Source organism: Dasypus novemcinctus, chromosome 2 (genome assembly GCF_030445035.2).
Source record: "Dasypus novemcinctus isolate mDasNov1 chromosome 2, mDasNov1.1.hap2, whole genome shotgun sequence".
Lineage (NCBI taxonomy): Eukaryota > Metazoa > Chordata > Mammalia > Cingulata > Dasypodidae > Dasypus > Dasypus novemcinctus.
The window spans coordinates 149,527,807-149,545,373 of NC_080674.1; the positions used below are offsets into that span (position 1 = coordinate 149,527,807).

General features: G+C 47.6%; 1 protein-coding gene across 13 annotated transcripts in view; it reads left to right on the top strand.

Moving 5' to 3' along the window:
* Nucleotides 1-17,567, top strand: part of LOC101435103 (protocadherin gamma-C4) — a 182,200-nt gene that overhangs the window by 57,869 nt on the left and 106,764 nt on the right. Inside the window, exon 1 of one of the 13 annotated variants that reach the window (XM_058285966.2) lies at nucleotides 960-3,688. The exons of 9 other annotated variants lie outside the window; for them this stretch is intronic. In XM_058285966.2, coding sequence (XP_058141949.1) covers nucleotides 1,007-3,688 — 2,682 coding nt within the window. In that variant the 5' untranslated portion in view covers nucleotides 960-1,006. Of the gene's footprint in view, nucleotides 1-959; nucleotides 3,689-5,670; nucleotides 8,294-9,817; nucleotides 12,752-14,953; nucleotides 17,547-17,567 lie in introns of those variants that run through there. 3 more of the 13 variants (XM_058286042.1, XM_058285979.2, XM_058286034.1) reach the window with 3 other exon arrangements.

The window sequence follows — 17,567 nt, forward strand, 5'->3', positions numbered from 1 at the left end:
GGTGCATCCATGGTGGAAAAAATTTGATTCCTTGGGAAGTTAAATGTGAAAATACGTAGGACCCAATGATCCAACTTCTAGGTGTATACCCCAAAGAACTGAAATTTTCACACTGATGTTCATAGCGGCATTATTCACAATTGCCAAAAGATGGAAGCAACTCCAGTATCCATCAACAGTTGAAGAAATAAACAAAATGTGGTATATATACAATAAGATATTATTCATACAATCAATATACGTATGTATACAAATACACGTTTGTGGAATATTATTCTGTAAAAATGAGTGAAGTCTGATACATGGAACAACATGGATGAACCTTGAAGACATCATGTTGAGTGAAATAAATCAGACACAATAGGACAAATATTGTGTGCTCTCACCGATATGAAATAAGTACAAGCAAATCCATAGAGTCAGAAACTGGAATACAGGTTACCAGGGGCTGGGGTAGGAGTAGGGAATGGGGAGTTAATATTTAATTAGTACAGCATTTCTTTTGGGGGTGATGGAAATGGATGGTGGGGATGGTAGCACAACATTGTGAATGTAATCTGAATTATTTATTTGAATGTGGTTAAAAATTGTTTTATATATGTTAGTATAATAAAAAAAATTTAAACCTTAATAGGACTGTACAACACAGTGAGCCCTAATGTAAACTATTGACTATAACTATTAATATTTGTCATCAATTGTAACAAATGTGCCACACTAATGCAAAGTCCTAATAATAGGGATTACTGTGTTTGAGAGTATATAGGAACTCTATATTTTCTGCATGATTTTTCTGTAAACCTACAACTTCTCATAAAAAAATAAATTTAAAAATTATCTGGGATTTATCAAACATCCATCCATGAACAATGAAGCATTAACTCACAGTTTTTTGAAATGGGTTTTTTATTATGTCAGCGGGGTCTGGAGTGAAAAAAGTTTTTGCTAAAAGGAGAAAATTTGGAGGTTGAAACAATTTTCTGAAAAACCAGTTTATTTTGCTACAATGTCGTGCAGTAACGTACTAAGGACTCTGAGTGCCGCTGTTCACCAACCGCGGGGGGAAATGGTGCGAGAGATCGGCCCGAACCACCAAGCTTTTACAGCTCAAAGAAAGAAGAGATTAAAACAAACTCTCCTCGGATTTGCACCATTCAGGCCTCTGTTCCACGGGCTCTGGCCTCACTTTCCGAATACTGAGGGCAGGTCCACGCTCAGAAGCACATCCCGAAAGAGCGCAGTGTCTAAGCTCAGCAGGACGACGATGGCGGCGCAGCCGAGGGGCGGGGACTACAGAGGATTTGTCCTGCTCTGCGTCCTCCTGGGGACCCGGCGGGAAGCCTGGGCAGGACACATTCGCTACTCGGTGCCCGAAGAGACAGGCAAAGGGTCCTTTGTGGGTAACATCGCCAAGGACCTGGGGCTGGAGCCCCGAGAGCTGGCCGAGCGAGGCGTCCGCGTCGTCTCCAGAGGTAGGACGCAGCTTTTCGCGCTGAACCCGCGAAGCGGCAGCTTGATCACGGCGGGCAGGATAGACCGGGAGGAGCTCTGCGCTCAGAGCGCGCGGTGTCTGGTGAATTTTAACATCCTGATGGAAGATAAAATGAGCCTTTTCCCTATAGAAGTGGAAATAATGGATATTAATGATAACGCTCCTAAATTCTTGACGGAAGAAATAAATGTAAAAATAATGGAGAATTCAGCTCCTGGGGTGCGATTTCCATTAAACGAGGCTGTGGACCCAGATGTGGGCACGAACTCCCTCCAGAGCTACCACTTGAGCCCCAACCATCATTTCTCCCTGATTATGCAGACTGGAGATGATGGAACCAAGTACCCCGAGCTGGTGCTGGAGCGCGTGCTGGACCGGGAGGAGGAGGCGGTTCACCACCTCCTCCTCACAGCCTCTGATGGAGGCGACCCACTCCGATCCGGGACTGTGAGCATCCAAGTCACAGTGGTGGATATAAATGACCATGCGCCAGTCTTTGCTCTGCCCCAGTACCAAGTGACTGTCCCGGAGAACGTTCCAGTGGGCACAAGACTGCTCACAGTGAATGCCATCGACCTGGATGAGGGAATCAATGGGGAAGTGACATATTCTTTTTGGAAAATTACTAAAAAATGTTTACATCTCTTCCAACTGAACTCCCTGACAGGTGAGTTATCAACTTTAGAAGCCCTTGATTATGAAGAATCCGGGTTCTATGAAATGGAAGTTCAGGCGCAGGATGGTCCTGGTAGTCTGGCAAGGTCAAAAGTACTGATCACTATTTTAGATGTGAATGACAATGCTCCAGAAGTCACTGTAACGTCAGTAAGCAGCTTAATTCCTGAAGATGCACCTTCTGGGACAGTAATTGCTCTTTTCTACCTACAAGACCGAGATTCTGGAAAGAATGGCGAAGTGACCTGCACCATTCCAGACAATCTGCCTTTTAAATTAGAAAGATCACTAGAACATTATTATAGATTGGTGACAGAGAAAAACCTGGACAGGGAAAAACTCTCCGTGTACAACATCACGGTAAAAGCCACAGATGGTGGAACCCCTCCCCTGTCCTCAGAAACGCACATCTCCATTCAGGTGGCAGACATCAATGACAACCCACCAGCCTTCCACCAGGCGTCCTACTTGGTCTACCTTCCTGAGAACAACCCCAGAGGTGCCTCCATCTTCTCGGTGACTGCACACGACCCCGACAGTGAAGAGAATGCCCGGATTGCTTACTTCCTGGCTGAGGATACGGTCCAGGAGGCACCCCTGTCCTCCTACATCTCCATCAATTCAGACACTGGAGTCCTGTACGCACTGCGGTCCTTCGACTACGAGCAGTTCCGAGACCTGCAGCTGTGGGTGACCGCACGAGACAGTGGGGACCCGCCACTCAGCAGCAACGCGTCGCTGAGTCTGTTCTTGTTGGACCAGAACGACAACGCTCCGGAGATCCTGTACCCCGCCCTCCCCACCGACGGCTCTACGGGGGTGGAGCTGGCACCCCGCTCCGCAGAGCCCGGCTACCTGGTCACCAAGGTGGTGGCGGTGGACAGAGACTCAGGACAGAACGCCTGGCTGTCCTACCGCCTGCTCAAGGCCAGCGAGCCGGGGCTCTTCGCCGTGGGGCTGCACACGGGCGAGGTGCGCACGGCGCGGGCCCTGCTGGACAGAGACGCGCTCAAGCAGAGCCTGGTGGTGGCCGTCCAGGACCACGGACAGCCCCCCCTGTCGGCCACCGTCACGCTCACCGTGGCCGTGGCCGACAGCATCCCAGCCGTGCTGGCCGACCTGGGCAGCTTCAAGACCCCCGCCGACCCCGACGAGTCCGATCTCACGCTCTACCTGGTGGTGGCCGTAGCGGTGGTCTCCTGTGTCTTCCTCGCCTTCGTCATCGTGCTGCTGGCGCTCAGAATGCGGCGCTGGCACAAGTCGCGCCTGCTCCAGGCTGCGGGAGGCGGGTTGGCGAGCGTGCCCGCGTCGCACGTCGTGGGCGTGGACGGGGTGCGGGCTTTCCTGCAGACCTATTCCCACGAGGTGTCCCTCACCGCGGGCTCGCGGACGAGCCACGTGATCTTCCCGCAGCCCAACTACGCGGACACGCTCATCAGCCAGGGGAGCTGTGAGAAGAGCGAGCCTTTGTTAGCATCCATAGATTTTAATGAAAATAAGGGGGAAAAAAACAGTATTCAGGTGAGTTCAGTTCTTTTATTTTTATTTCCAAGTGGAATAATAGTTTGTGTGATATTTATTGTTTTATGAGGCAAGTGCTTTGAAGATGGGGTTGAGCAGTAAAGCAAATGCAATGACTTGTTTTCCTGGCGATACTTTAAAATGGAACACATATTGATATAGGTTTTGGTATAATTTGTTTAGAAAAAGACTATGGACACGATTGGGAATAAGTGACTATTATATTTTTTAAGCTTTCGGCTATTTTCCACTTGGTTTCTAACCTAAACCTATATATTTCATGAATGAGAATGAATGATAAATTGTTTAGTCTCATATGCACTGGTTTGGCAAGAGTGCAACACACCTCAGCCTTCTCTTTCGGGATTCTCTGCAGGATTCAGATCTGAAGTTATTTTCTTGGTGCTGCTCTTGCCTCCATGTTCCTCAGCTTGGTGCCCCTGAAAAAACTGACCACTTCCTGGCCTATTATAAAGCATAATTATCTAGTAAAGTTGGAGCTCTGAGTGGAAGCTTTAATTGAGACCTAAAGAATGAAACGGGGGACTTCACTATGGTCTATCTCTATCAATGACAGACATGGAGTCTAATGCCATCAAAAAAGACCATTGGCAAAAATATCTCAAACTGTCGTTTCAAATGTTGTCAAAGCATATGTGAAAAAGGCATTTGCACTTTTTAACACAGAATTCCAATTGTTGTTTTAATGTCACAGTCTTGTGACGTGTGTCTGTGGGCTCCTCAGGTGGGAGATTGGGAATGCAGATATCTCACATATTCAAGTCCTAGACTAGTGGTCAATTTTATTTTTGGGGTCTGCTGAAGGTTCAGTGAGAAATAACTCAATCTGGGGTTAACTACTTCCTATTCCTTTATGTGGTATTTCAGGAAAACTCGATATATCAATTATCACCTGGAAAGGGTAGAGGACAAGGTCATCTTTATTCCTGGGGCCTTTTTAGTATTAATCAAAAGGACATTTTTTAGCATAGTGTTGTGTTTGGTGGTATTTTGCATATAAAGAACTGTGCAATCGGTGGGAATGTATTCCCTATACTCTGTAGTGTTCAGGTGTTAAGATCATTTGTGTAGAAAATGATGTTACTGACACTTTGTGAGGAAAGGTCCTCTGGCAGATATATGGTCATCAAGTATTTTGAAAAAAGAAAATCCTGAAGCCAAAATTAATTAGATGTTTTCAAATAATTTAAACAAAGAGGAGAAATGACTAAACTTGGTAAGTTATTGCAAGTAAACTTTCTGTGGACTTGTTTTCTCCACTCAGAGGTAGTGATGGTATCTAATAGGTGCCGGGATAGGAGCCCGTGCCTCAAGGCAATAGACCACAACTTGGTACTTTGCATGGCAAGGCAAATATTATTTCCTTGGTAATGTCGAAGATTGATGCTACATACTTGAAATAGTCAACTAATTATACAGTGGGTCTGCTGAAAAGGCCACATCGTTTCATTAACTATTAACTGAGATGGTGGACTCGAGAATCAGATAATGTTACTATAAAGAGATGACTGAAACTATGCGGGAAGAAGAAATGTGTTTGGAGCTAAGTATGAAATTGAACCTTTTAATGGCATAAATTTCATTACTGATCCTCTGAAAAATTGAAATGAGTCAGCCTGGAGATATCTTAGTAGGTAATAAAGAAAGGATAAAATTCATCCAATATATTGCTAATGAATAAGTATTCAAAATCACTCGATTCTAAAATAGTTTAGGGCACATCTGGGTTATAGTCACTTCTGCATATATTGAAGATGGGAAAATGACTGTGTTGACATATAGAGATTTGCATAATTTCCCTGAAAACCTGGAAAGTTATGATAGAGACATTAAAATTTTTAAATACTTATACTATGAACGTGGACTATTCAGTTAGAACCACAATTTAAATTTTGAAGCAGCAGAGGCTGCAGTTTCCGAGTGCGGACTCTGGGCGCCGCTGTTGGCCCAAGTGGCGAGCTTGACGCTGGCGATGTTCCTGCGCAGTCGCGGCGTTCTTTCCAAGGCAGTGCGAGCGTTTACACCGCTTCCTCCTCTGGAAAAGGAGAATCCATCCCCCCCCCCCCCACACACACACACACACACACATACACACACACACACTGCTACTATAAAACCCATTCGAGCTCCGGACATCTACAATCCAGAGTCTCCAGTCTGGTGAGCAAACTGAGGGGAAGAGGAGGGATGGGGAGCGGCGCTGGGGAAAGGCTCCGGGCAGAGAGGCGGCCGGTGCTCTTTCCCTTCCTGCTGTCTTTGTTCTGCCTGGCGCTCTCGGAGCAGATCCGCTACAGGATTCCCGAGGAGATGCCCAAGGGCTCGGTGGTGGGGAACCTCGCCAAGGACCTGGGGCTCGGTGTCCACGACTTACCGACTCGAAAGCTGCGAGTCAGTTCGGAGAAGCCTTACTTCACTGTGAGCGCCGAGAGCGGGGAGTTGCTTGTGAGCAGCAGGCTGGACAGGGAGCAGATATGCGGGAAGAAGCCAGCCTGTGCTCTGGAATTTGAGGCTGTCGCTGAAAATCCACTGGACTTTTATCACGTCAATGTGGAGATCGAGGATATTAATGACCACACGCCAAAATTCACGCAGGATTCCTTTGAACTGCAAATTATTGAATCCACAAAGCCCGGGGCACGATTTATCTTAGGATCTGCCCATGATGCAGATATTGGTACCAACTCTTTCCAGAGCTACCAGCTCAGCCCCAATGATCATTTTTTACTTGTGAATAAGGAGAAATTAGATGGCAGTAAATATCCTGAGCTGGTACTGAAGATGTCTTTGGACCGAGAAGAGCAAAAATCCTATCACTTGACCTTGACTGCCTTAGACTGCGGGAATCCACCCCTAAGTAGCACTGCACAGATAGACGTCCTAGTGACTGACGCCAATGATAATGCCCCAGTGTTCAGTCAGGACATATACAGAGTGAGCGTTCCAGAAAATGTGTTCTCAGGTACCACTGTGCTTCAGGTCATGGCCACGGACCAGGATGAAGGTGTCAATGGGAAGATCACCTTCTCTTTCAGCGAAGCAGAGCAGATCACTCACTTTGATCTAGATTCAAATACAGGGGTAATTACTATGCGAAATATGTTAGATTATGAAGAAGCCAAAGAATATACGATAATTTTGGAAGCAAGGGATGGTGGAGGGATGATTGCTCAATGTACGGTGGAGATAGAAGTCCTAGATGAAAACGACAATGCCCCCGAAATAATAGTCCAATCTCTACCCGACCCAATAATGGAAAACACCGCGCTGGGAACGCATATTGCTTTGCTCAAAATCCGTGACAAGGATTCCGGAGAAAACGGAGAAGTTTCTTGTAAATTAGAAGGAGATGTTCCATTTAGAATACTTAGTTCTTCAAGTAACACGTATAAATTAGTGACAGATGGGGTGCTAGACCGCGAGCAGATCCCGGAGTATAACATCACCATTACGGCTACCGACAGGGGCAGGCCTCCCCTCTCCTCCAGCAAAAGTGTCACCCTCCACATCGGCGACGTCAATGACAACGCTCCGGTTTTCCACCAGGCCTCCTACGCGGTCCACGTGGCCGAGAACAACCCACCTGGCGCCTCCATCGCGCAAGTCAGCGCCTTAGATCCGGACTTGGGACCCAACGGCCGCGTCTCCTACTCCATCGTGGCCAGCGACCTGGGGCCGCAGGCGCTGTCGTCCTACGTGTCGCTGAGCGCGCAGAGCGGCGTGCTGTTCGCGCAGCGCACCTTCGACCACGAGCAGCTGCGCGCCTTCCAGCTCACGCTGCAGGCGCGCGACCAGGGCTCGCCCGCGCTCGGCGCCAACGTCAGCCTGCGCGTGTTGGTGGGCGACCGCAACGACAACGCGCCCAGGGTGCTGTACCCGGCGCTGGGGCCCGACGGCTCGGCGCTCTTCGACACGGTGCCGCGCGCCGCGCAGCCCGGCTACCTGGTCACCAAGGTGGTGGCGGTGGACGCCGACTCGGGCCACAACGCCTGGCTGTCGTACCACGTGCTGCAGGCCAGCGAGCCCGGGCTCTTCAGCCTGGGGCTGCGCACGGGCGAGGTGCGCACGGCTCGCGCCTTGGGCGACAGGGACGCGGCCCGCCAGCGCCTGCTGGTCTCGGTGCGCGACGGCGGGCAGCCGGCCCTCTCGGCCACCGCCACGCTGCACCTGGTCTTCGCCGACAGCCTGCAGGAGGCGCTGCCGGACCTCAGTGACCGCCCCGCACCCTCTGACCCGCAGGCGGAGCTGCAGTTTTACCTGGTGGTGGCCTTGGCCTTGATCTCAGTGCTCTTCCTCCTCGCGGTGACTCTGGCCATCGCCCTGCGCCTGCGACGCTCCTCGAGCGCCGCCACCTGGGGCTGCTTTCATCCTGATCTCTGCTCTAAGTCTCCATCCGCGGTTCCCCCCAGCTACAGCGAGGGGACTTTACCTTATTCCTACAATCTGTGCGTCACGCAAACGGGAATGACAGAGTTTAATTTTCTGAAATCTAGTGAACAGCTGAGTTCAGGAAAAGACATACTTTGCGATGGTTCATCTGGGCCTTTATTTCCACCTTTTAATTCCAGTGAGTCGACCTCCCATCCGGTGAGTCTCCTTAACGCATGACCTACTTTACCTTCTCTACCCAATTCTCCATATTTACACGTAGTGGTTTTTATTAAGAAAGTTATAGCTAGAAAAAGCTGTCAAGGGTGGGGTGAGGTAGGAGCAATTACGTGGCTTATAGAGAATGTCTTATTATATTTACAAAGCAATATGCAGTTTTAGCTACATATCAAAAGCATTAGACAATGTTTCCTGCTCTATCCTCAAACCTAATGAGATTTTCCCATATATTTCTTCCTTATAATATATAATTAATATTTTTATGCTTAAACTTACCATAGATATTAAAGTTGGCAGTCATTTAAATAAATCCAGTAAAATAATTTAAGTTAAAATTATGTATTTTTCTTCATTGGTTTAACTGGTACGGTTTCCATACAATTCTGTTTGCTTATGTCTCATATTTAGGTTTCTTATATTTACTTTTTAATTTCAAAGGTTCCTAAAATAAGGTATCTTAAATTCATTTCTCTATCCTTGTAGTTATATGCTATGCACACATGCATGCAGACATTTTACATAGCAGAAGATCATTATGCTTATTAGAAGAAAAAAAGCATTTTCTCTTTATTGGCAAGGTAAGTGTTTTCCAGGATTCATCTGAATTGATACTTGCTCAATAGGGCTTCTCCATCAAAGCAGAGACAATGCTCTGCCTCTGTTGCTGTCCTCACACCTAATTTTGAGCTGTCTTACAGCCCTAAACAAGTGTGTCTAAAGATCTTCTGATCATTCTATCATCTCTAGGAGAGAAAGAGTCCTGAGTTTGTCACATTTTTAGATAAAACCTGCCCGTTTGATGTGCATACATTGGTGATGGTACATTGTATCAGCCTTTTTCTAGGTATCCCTTGGCAATTGTTTCAGTTAATTACTTATTTAAAACTGCTAAAGGAAAGGGATGTTTTTCTGGTGGTACTTATTGTTTGACTTCTTAGTGATAATTATGTGCTCCTTATTTTTTTCTGATTCTGTTGATCAAAATACTAATTAAGGTAAGTAAGTTTAGAATATATGTGTAACTTGAATTAAAGTCCGCTCTAAAATTTCATCATCTTTTGTTAGTGAAAGGAATGGGATAAAGATTAACTTTTCACTATATATTCATTTATACCTTTTAAAATATTTTCTATTCAAATAGGCAGTTTAAATAAAATAGCAAAACAATATAATCCCAATGAAACTTGAATTGTGAGATTTTATTCTCTTAAAATTATTTGAAAATACTAATCATCATTGAGCAGATAAAATATTTTCAAAAAATTTTAAATCAACAATTCTTCAGAAAGCTTTTTATATAATTGATTTTGTTCAAGCCACATAAAACAACTTCTGTGCCAATCATTTCTAGTAGATCTATTGCAGTCTCAATAGGAATTAATTTCCAGTGATAATTGGAATGCTTACTTATTTGATAGATATTGAAGACATTCACAATAAAGTTTAGGGGACAATGGAAAAGCCATCATAATTTATAACAGGGACCAGGCATTTCCGCTACTCGGTCCCAGAAGAGATGGGCAAAGGCTTCTGCGTGGGCAACAATGGAGCAATATCTTTCAGGAATATAAATAATTTAATATGGTACTAACCCATAAATCTAATCATTTAAAACTTTCACCCGATTTCATCCCATATTCCTTCGCAGTTGTTTTGGAAATATTAGTTCAGGGATACCTCAAATAAATTAAAAATAAAATAATAAAAGCAAGTACTATTTTTCCCCCAGTAATACAGCGTATACATTAGATATCTTAAGGGGATGCAGTAACTACTTAGGGCTCTAAGCGCCGCTGTTCACCTGCTTGGAGAGAAATGCAACGCAAGCACAAACCGGATACCCCGGACTCCCAACTCACCAAGACCGGCAGATCCCACAGACTCCTGGATTGCAGCGATTCTCAGACCCTAAATTGGTGCTACTTAGGCTTTCTGTAAGATTGTGATCTCTGTAGCTTCGCCAAAAAGACAGCAAGTCACAGTATGCCAGTGACGATTCGGAGAGCGTTGCGTAGCGAAGGAGTAATGGCCGCTCCAAAGAATCGCAGCGAGCTGGTCCTGCTGTTCCTTTTCCTGGGGACGCTGTGGGAGACAGCGACCGGGCAGTTCCGCTACTCGGTCCCAGAAGAGACAGGCAAAGGCTCCTTCGTGGGCAACATCTCCAAGGACCTGGGGCTGACTGCCCAAGAGCTGGTAGAGCACGGAGTCCGCATCGTCTCCAGAGGTAGGACCCAGCTCTTTGCTCTCAACCAGAGAAGCGGCGGCTTGGTCACCGCGGGACGGATAGACCGGGAGGAGCTCTGCGCACGGAGGGCACGGTGTCTTGTAAACATTAACATCTTGGTTGAGGATAGAGGAAAACTTTGGGGGATAGAAATAGAAATAACGGACATCAACGACAACGCCCCCAAATTCGAGGCCGAAAATCTAGAAATAAAAATTAACGAAATCGCTGCGCCTGGAACGCGTTACCCGCTCCCAGAAGCTGTTGACCCGGATGTGGGTGTGAACTCCCTGCAGAGCTACCAGCTCAGCCCCAATCACCACTTCTCCCTGGTCGTGCAAACTGGAGACGATGGCGCTGTGAACCCAGAGCTGGTGCTGGAGCGCGCCCTGGACCGCGAGGAGCAGGCTGCTCACCACCTGGTGCTCACCGCCTCCGACGGCGGCGCCCCGCCTCGCTCCAGCGCAGTGCGCGTCCACGTGACAGTGTTGGATACGAACGACAATGCCCCGGTTTTTGCCGAACCGATTTACCAAGCGAAGGTCCTAGAGAACGTGCCCCCGGGCACTCGGCTCCTTACTGTCAGAGCCAGCGACCCGGATGAGGGAGCCCATGGAAAAGTGGCATATAAATTCGGGAAAGTTAACGAAAAACAATCTCCGTTGTTTCAACTTAATGAAAACACGGGGGAAATATCAACAGCAAGGAGTCTAGATTATGAAGAGTGTGCTTTCTATGAAATGGAAATTCAGGCAGAAGATGTGGGGGCACTTCTGGGGAGGACCAAAGTGATTATTTCGGTGGAAGATGTAAATGACAATAGGCCTGAAGTGATCATTACATCTTTATTTAGCCCAGTCTTGGAAAATTCTCTTCCGGGGGCAGTGATTGCCTTCTTGAGTGTGCATGACCGAGACTCTGGAAAGAATGGTCAAGTTGTCTGTTACACACCTGATGATTTGCCTTTTAAGTTAGAAAAGTCAATAGATAATTATTACAGATTAGAGACATGGAAATATTTGGACCGAGAAGAAGTCTCTATGTACAATGTCACGGTGGTGGCCTCAGACCTAGGAGACCCACCTCTGTCTACTGAAACTCACATCACCCTGCACGTGGCAGACACAAATGACAACGCTCCTGCTTTCCCTCAGGCTTCCTACTCTGCCTTCATCACAGAAAACAACCCCAGAGGCTCCTCCATCTTCTCTGTGACTGCAAACGACCCTGACAGCCAGGACAATGCCCGCATCACTTATGCACTGACTGAAGACCCCCACCCGGGCATGCCTCTCTCCTACATTTCCATCAATCCGGACACCGGAGTCCTATATGCCCTGTGCTCCTTCGACTATGAACAGATTCGAAACTTGCAGCTATCAGTAACTGCTAGTGACAGCGGGGACCCACCGCTCAGCAGCAACGTGTCGCTGAGTCTGTTCGTGCTGGACCAGAATGACAACGCTCCTGAGATCCTGTATCCCACCCTCCCCTCCGACGGCTCTACAGGCGTGGAGCTGGCGCCCCGCTCCGCAGAGCCTGGCTACCTGGTCACCAAGGTGGTGGCGGTGGACAGAGACTCAGGACAGAACGCCTGGCTGTCCTACCGCCTGCTCAAGGCCAGCGAGCCGGGGCTCTTCGCCGTGGGGCTGCACACGGGCGAGGTGCGCACGGCGCGGGCCCTGCTGGACAGAGACGCGCTCAAGCAGAGCCTCGTGGTGGCCGTCCAGGACCACGGACATCCCCCCCTGTCGGCCACCGTCACGCTCACCGTGGCCGTGGCCGACAGCATCCCAGACGTGCTGGCCGACCTGGGCAGCTTCAAGACCCCCGCCGACCCCGACGAGTCCGATCTCACGCTCTACCTGGTGGTGGCCGTAGCGGCGGTCTCCTGTGTCTTCCTCGCCTTCGTCATCGTGCTGCTGGCGCTCAGAATGCGGCGCTGGCACAAGTCGCGCCTGCTCCAGGCTGCGGGAGGCGGGTTGGCGAGCGTGCCCGCGTCGCACGTCGTGGGCGTGGACGGGGTGCGGGCTTTCCTGCAGACCTATTCCCACGAGGTGTCCCTCACCGCGGACTCGCGGACGAGCCACGTGATCTTCCCGCAGCCCAACTACGCGGACACGCTCATCAGCCAGGGGAGCTGTGAGAAGAGCGAGCCTTTGTTAGCATCCATAGATTTCCATGAATCTAAGGATGAAGCCCCGTATGTTCAGGTGAGTTCAGTAGTTTGTGTATTTTTGTTGTCCAGATTAATCATATTTGGTACAAATTTAATTTGTGTTCTGAAGCAAATATTGTAAAAATAGAATTGGACATTTCTAAAGTTATGTAACAGTCTTGGATTTATTTTAGTGGTGATACTTCACAATTGAATTCTAATCTACATAGGTTATTTTTCCACTTGCTTTAGAAAATCTTTAACAAGATTGTTTAAATATGGGCTCTCAACCTTTTAAAACTTCCACTGTTTTACTCTTTATATTACTCATTCACTTAAGATGTAGTCACCCAGTCACAAACCATGTTTGCTCTTGTACTGCTGTCATGTATACATATATATCCCTTAGATCTCCTAAATTAGAACAGAAAGGGAAATATTGAGACATCTCAATTCTTGTAATAGATTCGAAAACAAAATACGTCTCAGAATTTTTACGGTTTTATTTAGGGTTTACAACTAGGCTGTTGAAGATTTATTCCATTTAGACCACTCTGAGTTGTTCTACTTCATCAATAACCTTTAAACTTTACTACTTCTTACAATACTTCAAAACATTAATAGGCTTTAAAGGGTGTATCCTGGTAGGAGGTGAGACTGGTCCCTAACTGGATGTGTCAGCAGTCATCCAGGCCTGTTACTAATGTGGATATGGAATCTAAAGTTTTGAATAGCCATTAACCACCCCCAAAGTCTGAATCAAAATGTACTGAATTATAATGTTATTTCAAACTGTTGGAAATGACTTTTGTACAACACAGAACATGTTTCAATAGAGTTGATGAGTTGGCTTCTGCATCACATAAAATGCGTCTGAAGAGAGAGCTTGAGAATATTGGTTTTTAGAACAAAAGTTTCATGTACATGAATTCTAAACAAACTGATCAATTCAGTAAAAATGATTCAGTTTGGACTTCAGGTTTTCTGCATTCCTCTGTGTAGCACCTGAATAAAGCTAATATCCTGATTTGATTGTCATCAGGTGGGAATGAAAGACATGATAGATCTTGTATTATTGATAAAAAGGACATTTCCCAAGAATTGCAGGGTTTTGTTCTATTTTACCTATGGATGACTGCAGTTGGTCAGGAGTTAACATTATAATTTCTGTAGTGGTCAAGTGCACAGTCATTTGAGAAGACAACTATAATATTGACACTTTGAAATTTTTAAAGATATGTGGAAATTTCCTCTAAAAAGAAAATATTTACTCTACCTTAAAATGTCCACTAATTTTTAGTTAAAAGATGGAATCAAAAGAATTAGACCAAATGCCACTATATTCAGGAAATTTATGCAAATAAACATAGCATGAGTTCCGTTATGCCCATTTCAAAGTCATTACCTGAGTATAATATGGGCTTATAGGTTGGGGAGTTATACATTCTACTGGAATATCCCTTTGTAACTTTGTATGGTAGAATAGATAAGCATTTCCCAATTCATTTCAACAATATTCTATGTACTATGAAGAGTATGGAATAAGCCAAATAATTTCAAGATATGAAGAACAGGGAGTTGGTAGCATAAGTCATATATTGGCTACATCGTAGAGACAGTTTTCTTGAATGAACACTTCTTGAGGTAATCAGAAGAGTAAAAAGAAGTTAATTTTTAGTGTATTTATATTGTCCTAAAGAGGAGATATTTGGGGATTGGTGCAAAATTGCACACTCTTACAAAATACCTTTCACCATTATTGTAGTTCCCTATTATGTGATATAAAACAGCATTAATTACCTAGAAATGTTTTGGAGCATAAAATTTGATGAAAGAAGTATTTTTAAAAGTATTTTCACATATCATAGCTAATAAAATGAATTTGTGAAATCAGTAGATTCTGAAGTCTCTGAGTGCAAAAACTGTTTTACTCATTGCTGTAGAACCACTGACAAAGACAGTTACTTAGCTGTCTACAAAGTAAGAGTTCATGTTTGTAAAATGGTGAAATGTATATATGTTTGTATAAAAACTCAACTTGATATTTCTAAGAATTTGAAAACGGGAGAAAAAGGTAACTTAAAGAAACGTTTAAATATATGAACACAAAAATATGGCTTGTTCAGTTAAGCACAGAATTTAAATTATTGTAGCTAGTTGAACAGAAGCAGCAGAGGCTGCAGTTTCCGAGTGCGGACTCTGGGCGCCGCTGTTGGCCCAAGTGGCGAGCTTGATGCTGGCGATGTTCCTGCGCAGTCGCGGCGTTCTTTCCAAGGCAGTGCGAGCGTTTACACCGCTTCCTCCTCTGGAAAAGGAGAATCCATCCCCCCCCCCCCCCACACACACACACACACACACACTGCTACTATAAAACCCATTCGAGCTCCGGACATCTACAATCCAGAGTCTCCAGTCTGGTGAGCAAACTGAGGGGAAGAGGAGGGATGGGGAGCGGCGCTGGGGAAAGGCTCCGGGCAGAGAGGCGGCCGGTGCTCTTTCCCTTCCTGCTGTCTTTGTTCTGCCTGGCGCTCTCGGAGCAGATCCGCTACAGGATTCCCGAGGAGATGCCCAAGGGCTCGGTGGTGGGGAACCTCGCCAAGGACCTGGGGCTCGGTGTCCACGACTTACCGACTCGAAAGCTGCGAGTCAGTTCGGAGAAGCCTTACTTCACTGTGAGCGCCGAGAGCGGGGAGTTGCTTGTGAGCAGCAGGCTGGACAGGGAGCAGATATGCGGGAAGAAGCCAGCCTGTGCTCTGGAATTTGAGGCTGTCGCTGAAAATCCACTGGACTTTTATCACGTCAATGTGGAGATCGAGGATATTAATGACCACACGCCAAAATTCACGCAGGATTCCTTTGAACTGCAAATTATTGAGTCTGCACAGCCAGGTACGCGATTTATATTAGAAGTAGCTGAAGATGCAGATATTGGCTTGAACTCGCTACAGGTCTATAAACTGTCTCTTAGCCCTAGTTTCTCATTGGTAAACAAGGAGAAACAAGATGGCAGTAAATACCCGGAACTGGCATTGGAGAAACCCTTAGACCGGGAACAACAGAGTTACCATCGTTTAGTCCTGACTGCCGTGGACGGAGGAGATCCACCCCTAAGTGGCACCACGGAGCTCCGGATCCAGGTCACTGACGCCAACGATAACCCCCCCGTATTCAACCAGGATGTGTACAGAGTCAGCCTTCGGGAAAATGTGCCCCCAGGTACCCCTGTGCTGCAGGTGTCAGCCACCGACCAGGACGAAGGGGCCAATTCGGAAATCACTTATTCTTTCCACAGAACTGGGCAAGTTTTCAATCTGGATTCAAAGAGTGGGGAGATTACAACTCTAAGGACACTGGATTTTGAGGAAATAAAAAAATATTCCATAGTGGTGGAAGGGAGAGATGGTGGAGGAATGGTTGCACAGTGTACAGTTGAAATTAACATTCAAGATGAAAATGACAACAGCCCAGAAGTTACTTTCCATTCTCTACTCGAAATTATTCTGGAAAATGTCATGCCAGGAACACTGATTGCTTTAATCAAAATACATGACCAAGATTCCGGGGAAAATGGAGAGGTTAATTGCCGATTAGAGGGTAAAGTCCCTTTTAAAATAATCCCGTCGTCCAAAAATTCCTACAAGTTGGTGACAGACGGAGCTCTGGACCGAGAGCAGACCCCAGAATACAATGTCACCATCATGGCCACCGACAGGGGCAAGCCGCCCCTCTCTTCCCGCAAAACTATCGCCCTGCAAATCAGCGACGTCAACGACAACGCACCGGTTTTCCACCAGGCCTCCTACGTGGCGCACGTGGCGGAAAACAACCCTCCAGGCGCCTCTATAGCCCAAGTCAGCGCCTCCGACCCCGATCTGGGGCCCAACGGCCGCGTCTCCTACTCCATCGTGGCCAGCGACCTGGGGCCGCAGGCGCTGTCGTCCTACGTGTCGCTGAGCGCGCAGAGCGGCGTGCTGTTCGCGCAGCGCGCCTTCGACCACGAGCAGCTGCGCGCCTTCCAGCTCACGCTGCAGGCGCGCGACCAGGGCTCGCCCGCGCTCGGCGCCAACGTCAGCCTGCGCGTGTTGGTGGGCGACCGCAACGACAACGCGCCCAGGGTGCTGTACCCGGCGCTGGGGCCCGACGGCTCGGCGCTCTTCGACACGGTGCCGCGCGCCGCGCAGCCCGGCTACCTGGTCACCAAGGTGGTGGCGGTGGACGCCGACTCGGGCCACAACGCCTGGCTGTCGTACCACGTGCTGCAGGCCAGCGAGCCCGGGCTCTTCAGCCTGGGGCTGCGCACGGGCGAGGTGCGCACGGCTCGCGCCTTGGGCGACAGGGACGCGGCCCGCCAGCGCCTGCTGGTCTCGGTGCGCGACGGCGGGCAGCCGGCCCTCTCGGCCACCGCCACGCTGCACCTGGTCTTCGCTGACAGCCTGCAGGAAGCGCTGCCGGACCTCAGTGACCGCCCCGCACCCTCTGACCCGCAGGCGGAGCTGCAATTTTACCTGGTGGTGGCCTTGGCCTTGATCTCGGTGCTCTTCCTCCTCGCGGTAATTCTAGCCATCGCCCTGCGCCTGCGACACGCGTCCAGTCGTGCCACCTGGGGCTGCTTTCAGCCTGGTCTTTGCTCTAAGTCTGGATCCGGGATTCCTCCCAATTACAGCGAGGGAACTTTGCCTTATTCCTACAATTTGTGTGTTGCGCAAACAGGAATGACAGAGTTTAACATCCTAAAATATAGTGAACCCTTGCATTCAGGAGAAGGTTTACTTTGCGGTGATTCTTCTGGGGCCTTACTTCCAGTCTATAGTTCAAGTGAGTCGCCTTGCCATCCTGAGACCCTAGCACCGGTGAGTTTCATTTAAATCTCT